Source organism: Melozone crissalis, unplaced genomic scaffold, assembly GCF_028551555.1.
Source record: "Melozone crissalis strain CALT ecotype California unplaced genomic scaffold, PUWL_Pcris_2 ptg000042l_1, whole genome shotgun sequence".
NCBI classification, from domain to species: Eukaryota; Metazoa; Chordata; class Aves; order Passeriformes; family Passerellidae; genus Melozone; species Melozone crissalis.
The window spans coordinates 4,819,241-4,840,657 of record NW_026535820.1 but is presented as its reverse complement, the minus strand read 5'-3'; the positions used below and the strand labels follow the sequence as shown (position 1 = coordinate 4,840,657).

The following is a 21,417-nucleotide window of genomic DNA, read 5'->3' as shown; positions in this document are numbered from 1 at the left end:
ATTCTTCACACTTTTGACTTTTTGCAGTCCGTTTAACTGCTTGAATTTGACAGTTCAAATTGTAATTGATACATCTTGTCTACACTTGTATTTGTTATCCTGTTTTAATTGTGAGGGGGGAAGTCACAACTAATATAAAAGAAATTGTATGTTTGAAAATCAGCTGTAAATACATTCAGATTGGAAATTAGAAGGTGATTCCTAATTGTTGGAGTGAGGCTTTGGTAAATTTTGGAATAGGCTTAACAGGAGGAAACCTATCTGGTTTTAAAGATGGACCTTGATATACAGTAGTGTCTCTGAGGATTAGACTTTGTGCCCAAGAAGCTGACTTCTACTTACAGATTTCAGATTAAGAGAAAGTGCTATGCTAAGAGAAAATGAACTAAAACCTCAAAGTAATTCAAGCCTTTCTTGTACATCACAAAGAATGGGGGAGGGCAAACACACAGTTTGCATTTATTCATTTAGTACTGCAGTTCTATGAAGTTAAAAGCTACTAAAAATGCAAAATTATGATGCCCTTTTCAATGCCTGTTTTAGGAGAGATTACGGCTTGAAAGAAACAAGGAGTACAATCAATATCTCAGGGATAAAGAAGAATGGAATGAAAGGCTAAGGAAATTAGGGAAGAAAAACAGAGAGGTAATACAATTTTATAGTTTTATCATTGACTCACATACAAAGTCAGACAAAATACACAAATAATATTGTTCAATTAGGCTGCATTTTTATTAATGCATCTAAGCAAGTCCTGGTTACAGCTCACATGGTGCAGTTTCTGGTTCCTGCTTCCATCATGTCTGTCTGCTAGAAGGATGCTTTCATTTGCATTATTCTGAAGCAAATGCTTTCACTATTCTGATGCTTTCTGTGTCTGAAGCAAATCCCTGAGTTGTTTTTTGATGATAAAAGTGATATCCAAAAAAAACTATCTGCTTGAACAAAATACTGAACTCCACATAGTGTTCCTTAGCTTTTGTTTGTAGATGCTGTTTTCCTCTGCCACGTAGAAAGCCAGCAAGTGTAGCAGCCATATAGAATATGGAGCTGTACATTTGTGAATAAAAATCAAGAAGTCTTTACTGCTGAAAGTGAACTAGACATAGTCTAGTTTAGATCTGAGCTGAGGCCTTTGATTTGTATGGCAGCAAGCAGCTAGGAACACACACACACACACACACACACACACACACACACACACACACCCTCCTCTGTTGGAAGGGGGAGAAAATCCGAAGAGTGAAAGTGAGAAATAGTGTAGATTGAGTTAAAGACAGTTTAATAGGTAAATTAAAAGCGGCTCACACAAGCAAAGCAAAGCACACCAAGGAATTCATTCACTTCCCCTGAGCAGGCAGGTGTTCAGCCATCCTCAGGAGAGCTGGGCTCTGTCACGTGCAGCTGTGACTTGGCAAGACAAATGCCATACTCAGAATGTCCCCCTTCCTTTATGGTGAGCATGACCCCCTAGAGAGTGGCATATCCCTTTGGTCAGTTGGAATCAGCCATCCTGGTTGTGTTCCTTCCCAACCTCCCGTGTACCTGCAGCCTCCTTGCAGGTGGGGCAGTGTAAGAAGCAGAAAAGCCCTTGACACTGTGTTAGTGCTATTCAGTAGGAATAAAATTATCCCTGTCTTATCACCATTGTTTTCAGCACAAATGTAAAACATAGCCTCATACAAGCTACTATGAAGAAATTCATCCCAACCAAAACTAGTGCAACAGCCAGTGGGATTTTTAGGTCTGATTAACATTGTTCTGAGACTCTTTGTTTTAGTAATCTGGAAGCAATAGATTGATCTGTAAGATCTTCTTAACTTTAAAGTTTTGTCTAGAATAGGTAAATTTCCTTTTTAAAATATTTTTGTTTAGTGATGGACTGTAATAATTTGGGACTCTGATCTAGTGATAGTTTTTAGAAGATTTACAAGAAAGGTTTAAGAAGTCCTTACACTTCTTTTTCATATGAAAATTCTAAAGTGTACAGTAGTGTGAAAACTATGTCATTCTATAAAAGACCTTGTATTTGTACCCAAAGCAGCTGGAAGTTTGTCTTCCTTACAACAGTTGGCAAGTGCAAATCCCCCTGTATTTGTAATTTCTGTCTAGAAGAATGTTTCTCGTCTATCTCTAGAAAGATTGTTTTCTCATGAGAAACATCTTTTCCTTCAAGTGCTCTTGAGTTTCATATAGTTGAAAACTGTTTTAATTTGTGAAGGCATCTATAAGGCAGCATTCAGGCTTTTTTCAGATGTTGGAATTCAATTTCATTCTTACTTCCTTCTTCAAGGTTTGAGGTGCTACACATTAGTGATCCCTAGGAAATGCTGGCAAAAGTGTAGCTTATTTTTGTGCAACTGAATCTAAAAATCTCTAAAATTTTTCTACATGTTTGGGCACTCACATTTCCTAAGCTGACTTACCTAATGAAATCTATCAAAGGTTTTTCTTTTTGCTTTATTTGTCATCCACTTGGACCTTTAAGTTGCATTTTTATTATTCTGGTTAGAAACAATTTTACTATCAGAAAAGAACAAACAGGAAAAAAATGGTTAGGATTTGTTTGGGTTATGCCATCTCTGAGGGATATTTAACTTGGAGTGAGAGTCAAAATATATATGTGATGTCCAAAATTTGATCCAACAGTTTAGATAGTCATGGGATAAATCCAACTCTGAGTAGTGTTATCTTCACAGTTTAGATTAGGGTGGTCAGGCTTTATTTGGTGGAGTTTTGAAAGGATGGAGAATCCACAGTCCTGGACAACTCGTTCCACTGCTTTAACTGCTTGATCTGAACTTCTGTCCCTCTGTATCCCATTGGAATTTTCCTTTGCTGCAACTGTGGCTGTTGGTTCTTTGAAAACCATGAACACTGGTATCTCTGTAACCACCTTTTACACAGGGACTGCAATTACTAGTTCCTTCTGTCCTGTACACACCCTCCTTAATCTTATTCTGGGCTGAATAAACCCAACTCTGTCAGCTTCTCCTTTAATAGCTCAGATACCATCTCAGTAGGCACCCTCTGCACTTTCTGCAGGTCATCAGCAGGGACTGGGCACACTACAGCAGAACCTAAATATTAGATAAATACTGAGCAGAGGAGGATCACTTGCCTTGACCTGCACAGATCCTGCTGCCCAGGGTGTGGTGGGCAGTCACCACTGCAAGCATGCTCTGCTGCCTCATGCTCAGCTGCTTGCCCATGATTAACCCAGGCCTTTTTCTGCAGAGCTGCTCTCTAGGTGCTCAGGGCCCAGCCTGTCCTGGTGCATGGCACTGTTCTGTCTCAGATGCAGAGGTTTGCCTTGGCATTTGTTGATTTTCATGAGCTTTTTGTCATCATGTTTCTCTGTTTGTCAAGACCCTTCTGAGTGGCAGCCATATCCTCTAGGATGTTGATCCTTCTTCCCAGTTTGGTGTCATTTACATCCTTAATTTATTTTTCATTAAATATTGTAAAGTATGAGTTAGTGTTGTCTTTATTCTATGCTGGAATGAATAGATCAAAGATTAGTACATAGAAATACTACAGGGTTTATGCAGAACCATTGTGTTTTTAAGGACTGTGTGTTGAATACTAGTCCAGAGTGTCATAGGGTTGTTTTTATCTGCTTAACTATCTTGTCGCAGACATATTTTATGCAAAATCTTTTCATTAAGATCTTTTCTCTTGAAAAGCTGAGAATCTTCAGAAACAAAATGTAAACAATAATTATCTGTTGCTGTAAAATGTAACAAGTGCATCTTTGATTGGTTTCATGTAGTAGTTCTTAATTAATAGATAATTACAGTCTAGCTGTCTCAGACAGTCACAAGATTTTATTATCATTCCTTTCTATTCCTTGCTAACCTTCTGGTGAAATCCTTTCTTCTATTCTTTTAGTAGAGTTTTAGTATATAATTTTTTAATACAATATATATCATAAAATAATAAATCAACCTTCTAAAGCATAAAGTCAAGGTTCTCTTCTCTTCCCTTGTCCTGAGACCCCTGCGAACACCACCACACTCTCCTTTCTCATGATGACATTTCCTGAGGAGTAAGAAATAGATTAAGAAATGCTCAGGTTAAAAGGCTGTACTTATAGGTAAGAACTATTACAGACTTGACTGGATCTGGATAGAATGAAGATACCTAGTCTCTTGATGAAATAAAGTTTGAAGTGTTTTTTTTGATTCTTTGCACCTCAAAAACTGAAGGTCAGATTGGAGTTCGTAAAAGATCTGTCCAGTATTGATAGCCTTTCTTCTGAAAGACATTAGATAAAAGGAAGACTACATGTTTTTCCCCAAGAAAAATGAATAAGACCCTAGATTTTAAGCATTTGAAGTATTTTCCTTGCTCACCTCTTGCCTTTCTTCTTGCTTTGGGTTTATTTGAAGAAATACAAAACTAAGGTTTTACTCAATGTGATTTCTTTATATTCAACTCTCAATATTGTTTCCATTAAACAGAATGAGATGCACAGGAATAAAGCACCTATTGCTGTTACCAGGCTCCAGCCAGAATTACATGCAGAAGTCCAGCCCTGTAATCCAGGTGCAAGACCTCCCAAGAAGGATGCTTTTACTTCCACAGAACGTTGTGAAGAGCTGCTAAATAAGAGATGGATGGAGGAAGACAGGTACCACAGGTTAGATGATGAGGCTGAATTGAGAAGTTGACTATTAAATAAAAGATTTGATGAGGATTTGGATGTTCCCAGTCAAAGACATCATGGATTTACTAGCCAATCTGTAATTCCTACTAGGAAGCATCACAGAATTGGTGAAGATGGTGATTTTGGTAGAAGATACTACAGAGTGGACTATGATCCTGAGACAAATGCAGAAATGGACCCTAGATTTAGATCTGAAAGCACCTATGACAGAAAAACTCCCTGGGGTTTTTATGCTGAAAGGTATTCTTAAATTCTGTTATCTCTATTCTGCCATTCTGTTTTCTCCTTTAGTTCTGTAGTGCTTGCTGATGGCCATGGTTTACTCCCTTTAAATATTAGGGAAGATTCCCATGGGAGAGCAGGATTTTTGTAAGTACTTTTGTACTTACCAAAAAGACCTTTGCAATAATGTATAGAAAAAATGTTGAAGAATTGGATCATTTGCTAAGACTATACATGTATTAAGAGGCATTTTATATATCACAGCAAACCAAGGATACTACAGAAATTACCCCAGAGGCAGCAGTCCACAATTCATTTTTATGAAGAGGGGTTTGCCAGAAAATATATTTGAAAGCAAACCCTTGCACTGAGAACCCAATGTTACCTCTGTTTCCTGAGTCTGTAATAGTTACAGCAAGTCAGTATTCAGTTCAGATTCCAAAATTGGTTTGAACTTCAATTTTTGGAATGTGTGACTATGTGTAAAAAATGTAAAAGTCTATTTTTTAAAAATCCTCTTTTTGAATCCATGTCTTGCTAAATGACAGGCTTGAAACATCTGTGTAGTTGAACCAAATCCTGATGGTTTTAATAGGTGCTAATCTCTGTAATGACTGCACAGTTTGAATAAGCATTTATGAAAGCCCAAACCAAACAAAAGAGGTTGTCTTATATAAATCATTCAGGGGGAAAACTGATACTATGTACTGTTCAGTATTAAATTGTCTTTACTGTGTTAACTGATACATCAGTTGGGTTACTTTGATATAAATTGTTAATCTTTCTCTTCTAGTTTACTCATTTAAAAGAAAAAAAAAAGTATAGCCTTCCTAGTCATCCAGGGTTTGGCATTCTGGCCACCTTTAGGTATTCCATTGCAAGAACTGGTTGCTTTTAAAATCAGATCGCTTGTGGTGTGAAACAGCACCAAACTTGACATTTGTTTATACAGCTAAATAAAGCAGTAAATTTATTGTAAATAAATTTTCAAATGATATTTTAAAAGTGATAATTTGTTCCCTTTTCAGGTGTTGGGAACATGAGTGTTGTAGTTATTTTTATTTCTGTTAAGCCTGTTGCCAGAATTATTTTCCTGCAATTGCTTCAGTGAAGGAACCACCAGTGTTCTTCCTTTGCAAGGCAAAATAAACACTTTTTCTTTTTTCTAGAATTAACACTTAACAAAGACAAATTGTACATTCTCAACAGTGTTGAATATTACTATTATGTTTTGTTGTTAGTGGCTGGTGGATGGTTTAAATGATCTTTTGAGTCATTGTTTACAGGGATAATTTTCTGGATAGTATGCAAGTTAATAACTGGGGGGAGGGGAAATGTTCTTCTACTAGAAAATCGTTTTCTGAATTCAATGAACTCCTATTTCTTTTCCAGTTTCAAATGTCAAGAGAGTTAGAATAATTTTTCTCCAAAAATAGCTCTTGATATTCTTTCTCAGCCTTTAAAAAAAAGTAATCGTAAAGGAAGTAAGTCTGTGGAAAAAATGAAATGTCTGGAAGTAGCTGGGAGAGGCAGACTCTAATAAATGTGTTATTGCTGAGTTTCAGACTGTGTGTTCTGGTGTGCTTCTAAAAAGCATGTTTTTATTCATTCAGTGTTTCTGAAAAAGACTAGCAAATGGAAACAGTGGTTAAATAGATGAGAGGAATAAGATTGCCTGTTTTCTGCTGAGATTCAGAGAAGAGACTGCAAACTTCAAAATTTCTTCCATTCTGTAGTGTATTACTGATAGAAAGGAGCAAATGAGGTTTTAGGATAGAGTGGAGTTGTCCTATAGCTTTTCAGAAAGAAAAATAGTTAGAAGCTTAACTTGGTGTCTAACAAAGACAATCAAAATATTTTTGAAACTAACAGTAGTATTTATTCTGTGTTAGTTAATACTCAGAAGGATGAGTGTCCTCTTTTTATTAGGTAGCTGTTTGCCACTGTCTGATGCAGTTGGACACACAGTCTATTATTTAAATAAAAGTAACCATTTGATAATGTTTCAGGGTTTACTTTGTTTTGCAAAGAATTTATACAGAACTATATAAATAAAATATCAGCAAGTATGGTGTTTGAACTAACAGTAGATATCATATGGAATATTAGTAGACTGGTTTTTAGTTATTCCAGAAATCATGGATGGTGCTTATAAATATCTGTGACTAATATGTCACCAGGCAACCCATGAGTTATTTGGAGAGACCTCTGAAACTGCTTCATCTCCAGTTTTCTTTTAAAAGAGAATAGAGAGGACACTCTTATCTTTGCTGTTGGCAGACTTGGTGCATCTTCTTAAAAGAAGCTGCTGTACCATTACCTGAATTCCCTGAACAAGATTGTTTGGGGGTTTTTGTGTATATTTTCTACTAATGAATTATTATTGAAAATTAATTTTCAGTATTTCTTTATTAAATGTGTTTTTTAATCTAGAACTTCCTTCTCCTTTGAAAGGAGCTCCACTTAACCTCCTATGAAGTAAATTCATTATCTTCAAGGAGGAACTTACCTGTTAGTGACAGCTCAGCCTCTGAAGAGTTAGCATTTTTTTTTCTACATTTCAGGCAAAGTCAACTTTTCCCAAACACACTTGATTCATGATGGATACTAAATTCAAAAGGAGGCATATTTTTATTAGCTCTACTGAAGTTCTTAGGTTTTATATGGGGTTTATTAGTTTGGAGAGGCAGATATTCATAACAGGACTTTTCAGAAAGGTTTCTGTTTTGATGGAGGCACAAGGTCTGCGACATATTTCAACAAACAGAAATGGTGACCGGGAAGTGAGAAGAATTGCAGAATGTTTTAGTTCTCAGGAGTGGAATGCTTTAGTCCAACCCCAGCTGTCAGGTCTGTCCTGTAAACAGGAGACAGCAGCTTCTTGATTGAATTGGGCCAGCATGTCTGGGCCTGCCTGCTAAGCTGGCTACTTTTTACAGAAAAAGATTACCTCTTAAATTTCAAGGTTTGTTTTTTTGCTTCTTCCCTACATCCTGTCATTACACCGGAGACTTGGCTTTCTATTTTCTGGCTGTGTTTCAGCCTTATGTGCCCAGCCTTGTAAGGAGTAGATTGATTGCTGTCATCAAGACGAACTTCATTGTGAAAGATCGTTTTATGACAAGAGGATAAATGTTCTTTCATGTTGTTCTGGTGGGTTGTTAAGATGCCAGATCAATGTTTAATAACCTGCTTGCATCTTTTTGCCTTTGATTATTGGCTTCTATTTAAATAGAGATTGACAGAGCTGTGGTTATTTTTATGTAAAAGAGTGAGGTTTTTTTCCCCATGTTTACCTAGTTTTGGGGGGTTTTTTTGTTTGTTTGTGTAATAGGAAGTCCATGGCTCTGTCCAGTATAACTTTGATGGCATTTGTTGAGTACTTTGTTTTTCATTGAATACCTGTTTTTGCCCTATTTTGTCATGATAACTCATGTCAAAGTCCTCATTATAGAGCTGTTATTTTGCAAGTCAAGAAAAATTTATAAATCCTCCTACCCCAGATCTTTTCAATAACAGCTCCCTTGTGTCTGATTTGGCATCTCTGAAGTTACTTGGAGTTTCTATCCTATGATTTCACTTCTTATGTAGATGACTCAAATTTTAGCTCCTGAATTTTTGTGTTCACGGTGTTGCCAGTCTTTTGCCTTGAACAAAAGTCACCTCACCCTTTTAAAGCCTATCAGGTGTGTAGTGAAGTGTAGATTGTCATTGAAGCAGCTTTTCATATCTGAATTGGCTGTTTCACCAGACTTAGCCAATAGCTGTGTGCCAAAACCTGTTGAAGACTGCTGGCTCCTGGGGATTGAGAGCAGCAAGATCTGTTTCAATTAATGCGGTGTGAGTGTCAAAAGCCCTTTAGCTTTCAAAACTCTTAACCAGGCTCATTAGATAAGGGCTGCAGGAAAGCAGACTTGGGAATTCACATTCCAGACAGAGAGCTGCCATGACAATGCTAGCAAAGTGAATTATTTCTAGAATATTTTGTGATATTTTCAGGACTGGTTCTGCTGTCCAGTGTGCATTCAGGCAGCAAACGCATTTGCACAAAACTGCTGAACCTTCCATTTCAGATTGGCTGTTTCTGGGCAAGCATAGCTGAGTGTTTTCTATTTCTTTAAGGCCCTATCTGAATGGAATGGTAAGAGATGCACCTGCAGATTATGAAGATGAATTAAAGGAGAGAGCACGTGTGCGACCGCTGTCAAGAACTGGAGATTCTAGGTGTGGTATATTGTGTACTTTTCTGATAATTGCACTGCAAAATCATGGTGAGATGAAAATGCTGACTTCAAATCCCAAAACATTGTCTGAAATGCCTGATAGTTTTTCCTGAAGCTAGAATATAGTATAACAAGACACGTTTCTTCTGAAAATGGCCATTGAAGCTTGCATGCCAGTTTTTTTTTTTTAAATTATTAGAGCACTTATTCTCCAACAGAGGACTTTTATTGAGTCAAATACTGTGGAATTCTGTTTTCATAGTAGTTTTAAAATTTGTTTTCTTCCTCTTGTCTTGGTTTTGCACACCCTAAAATGATCTAAGTGGGTGAGGTAGAAGCAGAACGCTTGTAAAGTCCTTACATAAACTCTTGACTGGCACCATTCAGTCTGTCAGCATGGGTGAAGTGCTCAACTGAGGCAGTTTTTCTGATGGCTTCAGAAACCACAGGCAAATGGGAATTGTGAGAAATGCCTTTTTGCCAAGCAGTTTCTTCTTTTGCTTGGGATATTTCTTTGGATTGTAGGAAAACTGTTTGTCACAAATGTGTCACATAGTGATGCAAGTGAGTCTGTCATGGTTCCCACAGACTGTGTAGGAAATTCTTGAGTTTGATCACTCCATTTTCTTTTTTGTCTTTGCCAGAAATCAGATGCAGATTAGTTCTTCAGCTAGTGAACAGGCCAAGTCTGCAGGGGACAGGCGATACGCAACAGGCCTTGTTCTTGGTATGTATAAAAACCTCACTAATAACACTGAGTTAGCCTTTCTTTGCATATGTGTCTTGGTTTAAAAAGACAGGTATCTGCTAAGGAAGGCAGGAGCCTTCCCTCAACTGGTAAATGTAAACTCCCTCCCTCCAAATTGTTATAAATTTGAAATTAAGGGGAGCTCTCAGGCAAAGATATGGGAGCAGGAATAACAGTTCTTTATTAGGAAAGAAAATCAAAATAAAATAAACAATGCAGTAATACAAAACAACACTGACAGAGTTAGAATACGACCTGACAGCCTGTTGGTCAGGGTGCTGGTAGCAGTCCAATTGAATAGTGGCTGCAGTCCTCCTGGAGTGTCAGGTGTGGTTCTGTTGGAGCAGGCATCCTGTAGAAGGGTGGAGTTTTCCTCTGAAGATCCAATGGTGGTGTGGATGGGCCTGGTCTTCCTCTGGAAATCCAGTGAAAAGGCAGCTGCTCCTCTGGGAATCCAGTGGAAAGGCTGTCCTGGTGTCCCAAAATCTCAGATTATATCCAGTTAGGAATGATTAACTCCTCCCTCTGGGCAGAGCTTCTCACAATGGGATGCTGTAATTTTTATCAGTCATGCAATGACACTCACTGGCCTATTAACAGAAGATATCTCCTGGAAGGAGGATTGGTTTGTGGAAGAGATAAAGAAAACTGCCAAGGTAACAGAAGATAACTGCCACACCTCTGACAGATGGCAAATAGAATAGACACATTACATTACCTTGCAATCGAGGACAATATGTTATTTTTCCATGTGAATAGTTAAAAACTAGAAAAATGAGCATTTGTTTTTCCTTCTGCTAGTTGTCTCCAAGACTGGTAAGTAAGTGTTATTTACATAGAGAAGCTAAAGCAAAACATATTCGTTTTCTCCCTTAATGTAACTTACTAATTAATGTTTGACTTACTAATTAATTTTGAAGAGCCCAAGTTTCTTCTTAGATTTTATTAACATTTTAAGGCCCAGATAAGTGATTAAATTATTTTACAAATTGAAGTATGGGAGAAATCTTAACCTCTGTATTGTTAAAGACACAGGTTTACAGTGAATTTTAATTGCAGAAATATGAAAAATGGTACTGTGAAAAATGATTCTGGTTGTCTCTCCTGTAGCCAGAAAATTTAACAGGAAACATTAGTATTGAGTGTAACAGAGAAAAAAACTGGTGAAGACATAGCATTCTTAGCTGAATTCAGGAAAATGTAAGGCAAGAATTAAAGAACTCTAGTAGTGCTTTGGATGGGAGCTTTTGAAGGCAAGCTAGCTTTGAATTATGGCAAAATAGATTAACAGTTGTCAGAATAATTTCTGTTAATTTTTTCATTTGAATTGACCTGATCTTCAAAGCTATATGTAGCAGGTCAGTTTTTTGGAACTGTTTAAAGGCAACATTAAATCAGGGGTGTCATAGGGGTCACTCTCTGGTCTGCCCAGTCATCTCATTTGAAGTAACTTGAGGACACAGAGGTGTGAATTTGTACTCCTAGCAGTCCTGGTTAGAAGAGTATTGTAAACTGTATTGTGTAAAGATTAAGTAAATTCAAACTGGAATTTTTTCAAAATGGGAAGTGATTTCAGACTCTCCCAAACTCACAAACCACGAGGTTATCTTGCACATTCTGGTCACTTTGTAATCCCAGCACAACAGGGACTACAAATCACAAATTTGATTTTTAAATTAAAAAATCAGTTAGTCATGCATCAGGTTTTGTTGCTGTTCCTTATTTGGCTTTTCTTTTAGATTCTTTCCAGCTTCCTTCTCTTTATTATTCAGGTCTACTTCACCAGAAGTCCAGTCAGTTTGTGTACAGAGTATCTTAAGAGTCTTTGTGTCTGATAGTCATACAATACAGAAGGTGCTGCTGATGTTTTTTAGAATTTGTTTTTAAAATAATAGAAGATCTCTGCACTTACTGGGATGGAACTACCACAAACTAAAAGTTTTTTGTGTTCCTTAAAATCTATGTGAGCTGTTATCACCATTTCCACATCTGTCAGTACTTTGCTGTTTCTTAGTAGTCATGGGAACCATCCTAAAATCAGAACCATTTACTTTCCTCCCCATGGGTTTGACTCCCTTCAGTTTTAATGTTCAATTTTATGCAGAATAGTGCCTCATAATTTTGGAGTGCTGTAGTGTATCTTCCTTAGGCGAACATTAGATTAAAAGAAAAAAATTAGTTGTTTACTTTTTTTAGTTGCTGTTGTACCAAATAGCTTTGAAATTTATAGCTTCCTTTTCCTATAAATTAGGAAAATTTATATTTTCCTACCGAAACCAGGAAAAATAGTAATGAAAATAATATTGAAAATTTTAGTAGTTTTGATCATCATACTCCAAACAAATTGTCTATTAAAACTAGATATCTTTTTTTGTTTTAGTCAGTAGAGATACAGTGTTTGTACAGTCTGCTGTGTTTCAGTTTCTAAATTGGCTGAAAGGCAATGTTTTTGTCCAGTACCTTTAGTGTGCTTTGTGGAACATTTACCCAAGTGTGTGGTCATTTCCATTAGGTGGTCAGGACCGAGAACTTCTTCAGAGGAGAAAGGAGAAATACAGACAAGAACTGATGGAACAGATGGCTGAGCAGCAGCGGAACAAGAGACGGTAATGGAAAGTTACTGTCTTTTTAAAAGATAATGGCTGAAATGTAAAGGCATTCCATTAATTCAGTGTGGTAAGAAGCAATTTCATAACTAAGGGATTCCAGGCAGCTGAGTAATATTGCATTTAATTAAACTCATTGTCATGAGAGCTTTAGTTTTTAATGAACATATTCACAAGCTTTCAGTGGAACGAAGAAAACCCAGATACTTTTTCATTTTTACAACTGATTTTTTAGTTTCTTAAGGGTAAAGAAGCTTTAACTAAAGTTTTCTTTTTTTGCTGGTACAGGATTTCCTAAGTAGTTGGCAAAGTTGAAAATTATTTTGGTTTTGCCCTCTAATTTTGGAAAGTAACCTTTGATTTTTAAAGCATTTGATCATCTGGCTTATGCAGAATAATAAAATATTAATTCTTCTTTACCTATTAGTCACTGTCTACTGAATTATAGTCTGAATACATAAAAACACACAGCAATATTAGAGAAGGGATGAGGAATTAAAAATTAGTTACTATTGACTCATTTTGACAAAAATCATACTATGCAGAACAAGCCTGAGCCCAGAAATTTCAAAACAGTATTTATTGCTGCACTTTTAAATCATTCATTTCAATGTGTTTAATGTTAACTTCTTGAATGTGAATAAAAACCAATTTTGTAGGAATGTCCTGAAAAGTTGTAGTAAATAAGAATTGTAGTGGTTTCTCCTTTTATGGTAGTTGGATTTTTACTAGGTGAAATGGGTGGTAGCCAGATACTTCTTGAGAATTTTCTGTATTACAAATATCATATAATTTCCTTCCCTAATTGCAGAAGAATTAAAGTGGAATCATTGTCTTCTGTTTTCCTGTATTTTTAGAGTTCTTTTAACTACAGAGTTGTGAATTTGTGCTTTGAAAGAATTAATATAGTCGTTATTGCTTTCTTATTTGATTCTTTTTTTACAAAAACAAAACAGTGAGAAGGAACTTGAGCTCTCAGTTGCTGCCTCTGGAGTTCAAGACCCAGAAAAGCAGGTAGGAAATTTGGATTTTCTTTCATCTATATAGCCTATTCTTTTTTTCTCACATGCACACTGTGGTTGCTTAGTCACATAACTCTGTGGAGTTTCTATAAAATGATAAATGTTGGGATATTTAATAGGGCATCAGTGTACAACAAAACTGAAGCCCAGGATGATGAGGCTGTGTCATGGTTTAACCCCAGCCAGCAGCCAAGCCTCACGAGCAGCTGCTTGCCCACTTCCCCACCAGTGAGACTGGGGAAAGAAAGAATAGGAAGAGAAAAAACTGGAAAACTCAAGGGTTGAGATGAAGACAGTTTAACAAGGAAAGCAAAAGCTGCCCACACCAGCAAAACAAAGCGAGGGATTAATTCAGAGCTGCCCATGGACAGGCAGGTGTTCAGCCATCACACATCTTGGAAGACAAACCATCCCTCCAAACATCCTCCCCTTCCTCCTTCTTCCCCCCACTTTATATACTGAGTGTGATGTCCTACAGTCTGGAATACCCCTTTGGTCAGTTGGGGTTGCCTGTCCCAGCTGTGTCTCCTCCCAGGCCCCCAGCCACACCCAGGCTCCTCACCAGTGTGGCAGCAGAAAAAGCAGAAAGGCCTTGGCTCTGTGTAAGCCCTGCTCAGCAATAAAAAAAAACCACCTCTGTATTATCAACACAAATTTGTATTTGTTCAGCACAAATACAAAACACAGCCCCACCCCCCTTCACTGTGGACAAAAATTAACTCTTCCCCAGCCAAAAGCAGCACAGGCTGTAAGTCATTAAACATACTTTCAGAGTCAGAGGAAAATATTTTCATGGAAATTATTGAGCATTTTCTTTTGCTGTGTCCAAATAGAAATTTGATACCCACCAACAGTGGATACCATGGAAAGAATTACTTGATGTCCAGTGGTAGTCTCTTAAATGCACACTGTAGTAGCCTTTCTTTGGGAATGCAAAATATGCTGCAGAAAGCTTTCTCTCCATTAAAAAAAAAAAAAGATTGTTTTGCAGATGAGTTGATCTCATTCCAACAGTTTTTAATTTTAAATTTGTTATTTTTTTAAGTGATCCAATATAGTGTTTAGGATTACAAGCATTTTTATAGGATTTTGTAAAAAGCAAGTTGTTTGGTGTTGTTTGTAAGACTTAATTCAGAGTTACTACTGTCTCCACTTCCTTAGTAAGGTGATGATTACATGAAGAATTTTGATTAGCATGCATCCAGGAGCAGGTTGTCAGCACCAGTAACATTATTAGGAGACTGATAGTCTTGCAGAGACTGACAGAACTTGTGTGATTTGCATGTACTTGCTATGTGCCCAAAGCCATTGCAGCTTGGGTATGGTGGAGATGTGCTGTTTAGGATGTAGGGTGGTAACTTTCAAACAAGAATAGACTGGTTATTAAGGTAACTGGTTACTGGTTTAAATTATCACCAGTGCTCTTTTTGGGGAATGCTTTGACACAGATTGAAACTTGTGCCATTTTTGGAGGGTTCAGCAGAAGGGAAAGAAGGTCCGCTTTGCTAGAAAATGAAGGTGGATGAATAGCTAGCTCTAAGATGCTATTAGTCAGATCCTTGTGGGTCCCTTCCAACTCTGAATATTCTGTGAAACCATTTCTTTCTTTCTGTGAAACTTGGGAGGCAGGAGACTGAGAATGCAGACCGACAAGCAATGAAGCTGAATCAAAATTTTTACTCCTAAATGAGGAAGAAAAACACCTGTCTGGTTGCATGTTCCTGCCTTCACTGCATAAAGTGTCTGTCATGCTTGTTTGGTCCCTGTTTCAAACTCTTTCAGCTCGGTTATCTGGCAAAAATCTGAATCTTTTTTGCTGCTTTAGTTGGTATAAAGGGGTCAGCTGGCTGATCAGGGATTCACATGGTGAAAGAGAGAGGAATAGAGGGTGCAGCTGGGAGGCAGGCAGGGCAGGAGGCAGAACTGAGCTGGCTCTCCTGGCTCAGCAGGCTGCAAAGTCAATGTAAACAGTTCTGTGTAATCAAAGCTGACTATGCAGCAGCATGCTGTGCTGCAGCACTCAATACACCATACACATCTCAGTCAGAGTCTGCAAAGTGCCTGTTGTAGGAACAAAATTCTATCCAGAGCAAGTACACAGCATGCATAGTGTTTTAAAAGCACTAATTTAGCTGAAAGCCTTCAATTAAGTTGAATTGCTACATTCATTAGGCATCAGTCACTGTTAGCCTTAAATTGCCTCTCAGGGAAGAGATTCTAATTAGGTGCATTTCTTGATTAATTACAGGTTGGTTAAATAGCAATGCCTGATTAAGAATCTGTAAATGGAGATTGTAGTATGTGCTGCTTGTTTAAACTGAAACAATCCCCAGGATGAACTGAGTACTGAAGTCACATCTGAAATCAGCAGTAGAGCTGAAATCTGGGGCACTTTGGGAATGCTTTCATATTAAAGCTGTTAGTGAGAAAGGCTGGTTTAAATGTTCTGCAGCTCAAGACATTGGATTTGAAAAGACAAAAAGTCTGTAGACTGCTTTATAAAATTCAATTGCTTTAGCTAGTATCTGTTATCCAATTCTGTGTTCACATCTAGAAATTTGAAGTTAAATACTATAAGCAAATATTTATGTCTAGTAGATTTTGAGAATTTGTGTCTAAACACTGTATTCCTTGATTGGTGAGTACTAACTGCCTTGTATACACTGTCTTGCAGCTAAATGATGAGGAGGTAAAGATTTAATATTTTGTTGAAATATTTCCATATTGTAGGGTATATGGTTTTCTGGTAGATATTAATATGTAGCTGGTTTTGGGTATTACTTTCTCCCAATGCATGTTAGTTGAAGAACTTCAATATTAGGACCAATAAATTCAGAACAAAATCTCTTTTACTTATACAGTGTATGATTTTTATTTCCATTCTTCTATTGCCTTATTTAAACAAACATTAGAATAGTTATGCAGAGCAGTTGCTGTAAGGGCTTTCTGGGTGTGATAGGATAGTTCTGAAACTGACTTGCATGCCTTCATATTATTTCCTTGTTGCTTTTGACTTTTTTCTGAGGCTGACAGTTATCAATAAACATTTGCTACTTCTGTTTTAAAAAGAACTCCCTCCAAAAACTTGTAAATTTTGTGATTGAAAAAAATTAATAAGACCAAATGAATTCAAAAAGTAAAATAATGGTATTGAAGGAAATGTTTATTGGAAAAAGTCTCACTGTGTATTTGTATTTTAGTTTTTACTGATTATGAGCTATTTCTATCTTGGGTTGCAGGGGAGGGATTTCAGAAACTTTTCTTTGCATAATATGAGTATACTGTCACTGTGGAAAATTGATAGCTGTAGATAAACTGTTCTAAAGACATGTTCTTTTTCCTGGACATTAACCAGATTTATATACTTCCTGAAACCAATGACAAGGTTGCTTTTTGTAAATCTCTGATAAAAGTTCTGAATTTCCTTGTAATACTGGATTCCCAGTAGATCACTGGAAGAAAAAAAATGCAGTTACTAGAAATTTGAACATTTGAAATTTGAAAGTTGAGGTCCAGGGAAGTGTTTAACCCAGTGTAAATGGAGGTTCAGAATATTTCCTAGTAATAAGGCAACTGTTTTGTTTTGTTTTTTTTCCTCACTCTTTTTCTTACTACTTCTTTTTTTTTTTTCCCTTCAGCCAAATAGATTGAAGCAGTTTGGCTTCACAGCAAGAGCTTTTGAAGAGAAGGTACCTCCTGAAAGGCCCAGGGTGGCTTTCCAGACTCCAATGCCAGCCCGTTCAGCCTCTCCAGTGAATGAAGACTCTCAGAGTGATAAGGACTTTCAGAGGGGTCTAGTCAGCAGTCTTGGGGAAATGGTGGCTCCCAGGTGCTTCACCATCATGTTCATTTTACATGTTAAATAAGATTGTTGTTTAGCATGTTATTACTGCTGAGGTAGAGCTCAGTAGTACTCTTGATCCTTCTCCAAGGAGCTGATGAAGGTAGAAATAATATTTTGACAATTAACAGAAAACTTACTACTTTGTACTGGAATAAACTTTCAGTGTCAGTTTCCTCATGGTTTATTTGAAGGCATCCATGGAGGCTGGATTATCTCTGAAGGCAGCTGTCTCATAGTGAATTTTTGTGTAGGACAAGGGTTGAGCTGTGGAAATTATGTCCATGTCTGTAATATGGAATCATGTTGTGAGAATGCTTGGGCCCATGCCCTGCAGAGTCCATGTTTTCAGAAGGCTGATGTGGCACCAGTTTGGCTCCTATTAATTAAGCAGTCTCCCAGGGCTGAGCTCAGGAATGCACTGTAGGCAAGGACAGCTTCCACTGGGTGCTGTGATTGTGACTGAACTGTTCAGGGAGAAGGAGCTCCAGGATGTGACTGAAGCTGTGCAGTGCTATTCACCCTTTGACCAGATCTTGCCTTGTTTTCTTTACTGATGTAGCCAGGAAGTACTCAGTATTAACTGAGCCACCTAAAGGAGGAGTGCTTGTTTTGTGTTCTTAGATCTCTGGAATAGTCTGGGTTCATGTGCTGCTCCCTCAGGGAAGGTTAATTCCCTGCTGAGACTTATTGTATCTTGTTCCTGCATGCCACTAATGAGAGGTCTTCAGCTGAACTAAATCTAGAATTTTTCCATAATGAATTCTCCTTCTATCCCCATCCCTGCTTCATTCTCTTTCCCTCCCTCTTCTCTGCTCCCCCCAATTCTTCTGATGATATCTTTTCAGTTGTACAACAAACCAAGGAATTGTGTCCCTTTTTTCTTTAAGGCTTGCACCGTTGCCACCGCCTCCACCACTAGTTTTGACAGACAACTATAAAACACCTTATGATGATGCTTATTACTTTTATGGGGCTAGGAATCCCTTGGATCCTGCTCTTGCATACTGTAAGTTGATGATTTTAGGTGGTTATTAGAGTGATTCATATGACTGCTTTTAATCTAGTTAAGTGATGAACAATGTAGAACTTGTAACAACAAATTAAACCCATTTTTAAGGTGTGTATTGAATTAAAAGGGCTTTTTTTTCCAGTACTGTTTTTGAATGAAGTAATTTTCTCCAGCAACAAATAAGGCTGTGACTTCCTGAAATCTTGTTCATCACTTGAGCAAGCTCTAGTCTCAGATTTTTTGCTGTTACTTCTCCCAGATAATTTTCTTTATAATATTGATAATTAAAATATTATTTCCTAAAATCACTTAAGTAATAATTAATTATATGTTTAGGTGTTGTTACAATTTCAGATATAATTATCAATATTTTAAAGATATTTATTAATTCATTAAATATATTAAAATAATGTATGAAGTGGTCTACTTTTGTATTTTAAGAACTCCTTTTTTGTCTGTCCTTTACTTCACGATGATTTCATGATTGAAACTTATTGTGATTTGTGTAGGGAGGGACTGGATTATGTGGTGTTTGTTTTTCTCTTTTTTATTTTTTTCTTTTTTAGAGAAAAAATCAGAAATACTTTAAATTTTTTTGTGCTATCTTCATAGAAAAGGTAAAATAAAGGAGAAAAAAACTTAGAAATATAGCTCTTTTACTGGTTGATTTAAATGACATTTGGAAAGAATGATGATGTGTCACCATTAAGCGAGTAATCTAATTTTGTTATTTGGTATAGAATGTGTTACTGAGGTAATTTGTAAAATCTAAAGGGATTTAGTTGAATTTAAGAAATAGATTTGTACCTTGGCATGGTATTTCTTGCTTTAGAATGCATTAAGGATTAGCTGAGTTTGTTATAGAAGCTAAGAGTTCTGTTTGTTCTGTACTCACAGAGTTTGAGTGGTCAACTCTGTTCTTTTATATAATGGAAAATATTTCTATCTGAGCGTTCAAAATTTAAAATATGGTTTGTTCTGGTTTTTTACTGTGCAGATGGTACAGGAATGATGGGAATGCAACCCACACCTAGTCTGGATCCTCCTTTAGGCCAAGCTCTAGTAGAGCAGCCTGTGTAAGTATTATCTATATTTGTATTCTTTATGTATATTTCTCTGTTTTGATATTTTTCTTGTATGTTGGTAATATTTTGCTGAGAACAGATATACCTTTGAAATAAAATGTGTTAAAGACAACTCTTCAAACTTCTATCTAGACAATAAAAGAATAATTCATTGAACTGCTATTTTCATATGGATTTAAGAGAATGTTTGGGATTATAAACTGCCAGGCTATGGGAAGCAACAGCTCTTAAATACTTCAGGAATGGATTTTTAAAAAAATTTTTACCTCACTCTGGACCCTATGATGTTTTCCTTTTATATGTGTGGTTTTTCAATTTAGAAGCAACATTGGACAGAGGAATACAGGAGACAGACAAAGAGGCATAGGAGTGTATTCTGAAGAAAAAACAAAGCCTTCCAAAGAAGCAACATTATCTTATCAACAAGAATTACAACAGCAGGTACCGAGTGATAAAGCTTCTAACTCTTCATTCTTTATTTTTTTGACATATGATGGTTTTACCTGTAGTACTCTTTCAGAGAACTTTATGTAGCGTACAAATAAAAAGCTTTTTAACTCTCCTTCCTTTCATCACTTCCTTCCTCTGACTCTGCTTTAGCTCATTTTAGCTCTTCAGGTGGAGAGTAAGCTCTTCAAATTTTTTGTCAGAGGCAGAAAGAATGTTAAGAATCTTACAGCAAACAGATTAGTTGCAGGCATGTATCTTTATATAATTATTTTCATGAAGATAAGAACCTGCATCTTAAAAGGAATGGCTTGTATTGTTCTGATATTCCATTATTGCTATAATTATTAGGAACAGTCTAGTTTCTGTAAGTTCTTCTAGTTACTGTAAGTTCTAATTCAAAGGTTTGCCAAATGTTTATTTCCAGTGTGTTTGTAGGCAGTGTCTCATTTTTTTTTAGCTTCTCTTTTGATAGACTAGACAATTTTTTGTGTCTCCTGTTCCAGTAGACACCTTAGTCCTATACTCACTTTAGTGGCCTTTTGCTGCTGCATCTTGAGGGAGTTTATAGTTACAAAATGTATTTGACCATGATGAAATATGTTACTTTTGGAGAAATTTTCCTAGTACCCAGTTCAGGGGCACTTAATGTTTTCTTATCTGATTTTTCATGTATTTCCTTGGTAGAGGTAAATAATACCAATAAAAATACTGTAGTTCTAATTATGTTTGTGCATAAGGGATAAAGGAAAGGCTGCCAACCAAGGGCAAATAGAGAATAGAATAACCATTTAGGAATAGTGTCAGGTACTGTACATATGGTTCTCTGAAGGCATTTTCTCACTATAGTCCTAAATAAGTATTACCTTGCAATATGAGAGACTGCACAATATGACATAAAGGTCTAATAAACATGGCATGATACAACCTTTCATAGTTGTTATGGTTGAAAGCAATCAGGATATTCTTCTTTTTGCTATAGATAGACCTGACTGATGATTTTTGTAAACAGTTGAAGGGGCTAGATGGGTCTTTGTTGACTTGTTATATCTCTTATGGAATTGGGATTACTGGGAAATTATAGCATCATAGAGTGGCCTAGGTTGGAAGGGAGCTTAAAAACCATCTAGTTCCAACCCCACTGCCATGGACACCTTCCACTAGATGATGCTGTGTGACACCCCATCCAACCTGGCCTTGAACACTTCCAGAAATGGGGCATCCACAGCTTCTCTGGGCAACCTGTTCCAATGCCTCACCACCCTCATAGTGTTTTATCTAATTGTATTTATCTAATGAAATGTTTTTCTAATGCATATGAGAAATAAACTTAAGAAAATTACATTAATATATTTCAAATACAAAAAATAGTTAATGTTTTAAAAGCTTTGAGTAAAAGGTGACTTTTTAACAGCTGTTCACTTTATAAATTCTATAAATTAGGAGACTTAATTACATAAATGATTTTGAGCATATGAACACTCCTGTGTTACACACATAGATCATAGTGAACTACCACTGAAAACTATTTTATGAGTGATT

General features: G+C 36.7%; 2 protein-coding genes across 2 annotated transcripts in view; both read left to right on the top strand.

Annotated features, from left to right (window-relative positions):
* The window catches only part of MCMDC2 (minichromosome maintenance domain containing 2), a 161,766-nt gene that overhangs the window by 89,767 nt on the left and 50,582 nt on the right, over positions 1-21,417 (top strand). The window lies entirely within an intron of this gene.
* Positions 1-21,417, top strand: part of CSPP1 (centrosome and spindle pole associated protein 1) — a 62,997-nt gene that overhangs the window by 14,946 nt on the left and 26,634 nt on the right. Inside the window, exons 7-17 of the mRNA XM_054284644.1 lie at positions 544-645; positions 4,464-4,642; positions 4,760-4,909; positions 9,014-9,115; positions 9,759-9,841; positions 12,375-12,468; positions 13,425-13,482; positions 17,129-17,319; positions 18,222-18,340; positions 19,341-19,419; positions 19,749-19,869. Of these exons, the coding sequence (XP_054140619.1) occupies positions 544-645; positions 4,464-4,642; positions 4,760-4,909; positions 9,014-9,115; positions 9,759-9,841; positions 12,375-12,468; positions 13,425-13,482; positions 17,129-17,319; positions 18,222-18,340; positions 19,341-19,419; positions 19,749-19,869 (1,278 nt within the window). The remainder of the gene's footprint in view (positions 1-543; positions 646-4,463; positions 4,643-4,759; positions 4,910-9,013; positions 9,116-9,758; positions 9,842-12,374; positions 12,469-13,424; positions 13,483-17,128; positions 17,320-18,221; positions 18,341-19,340; positions 19,420-19,748; positions 19,870-21,417) is intronic.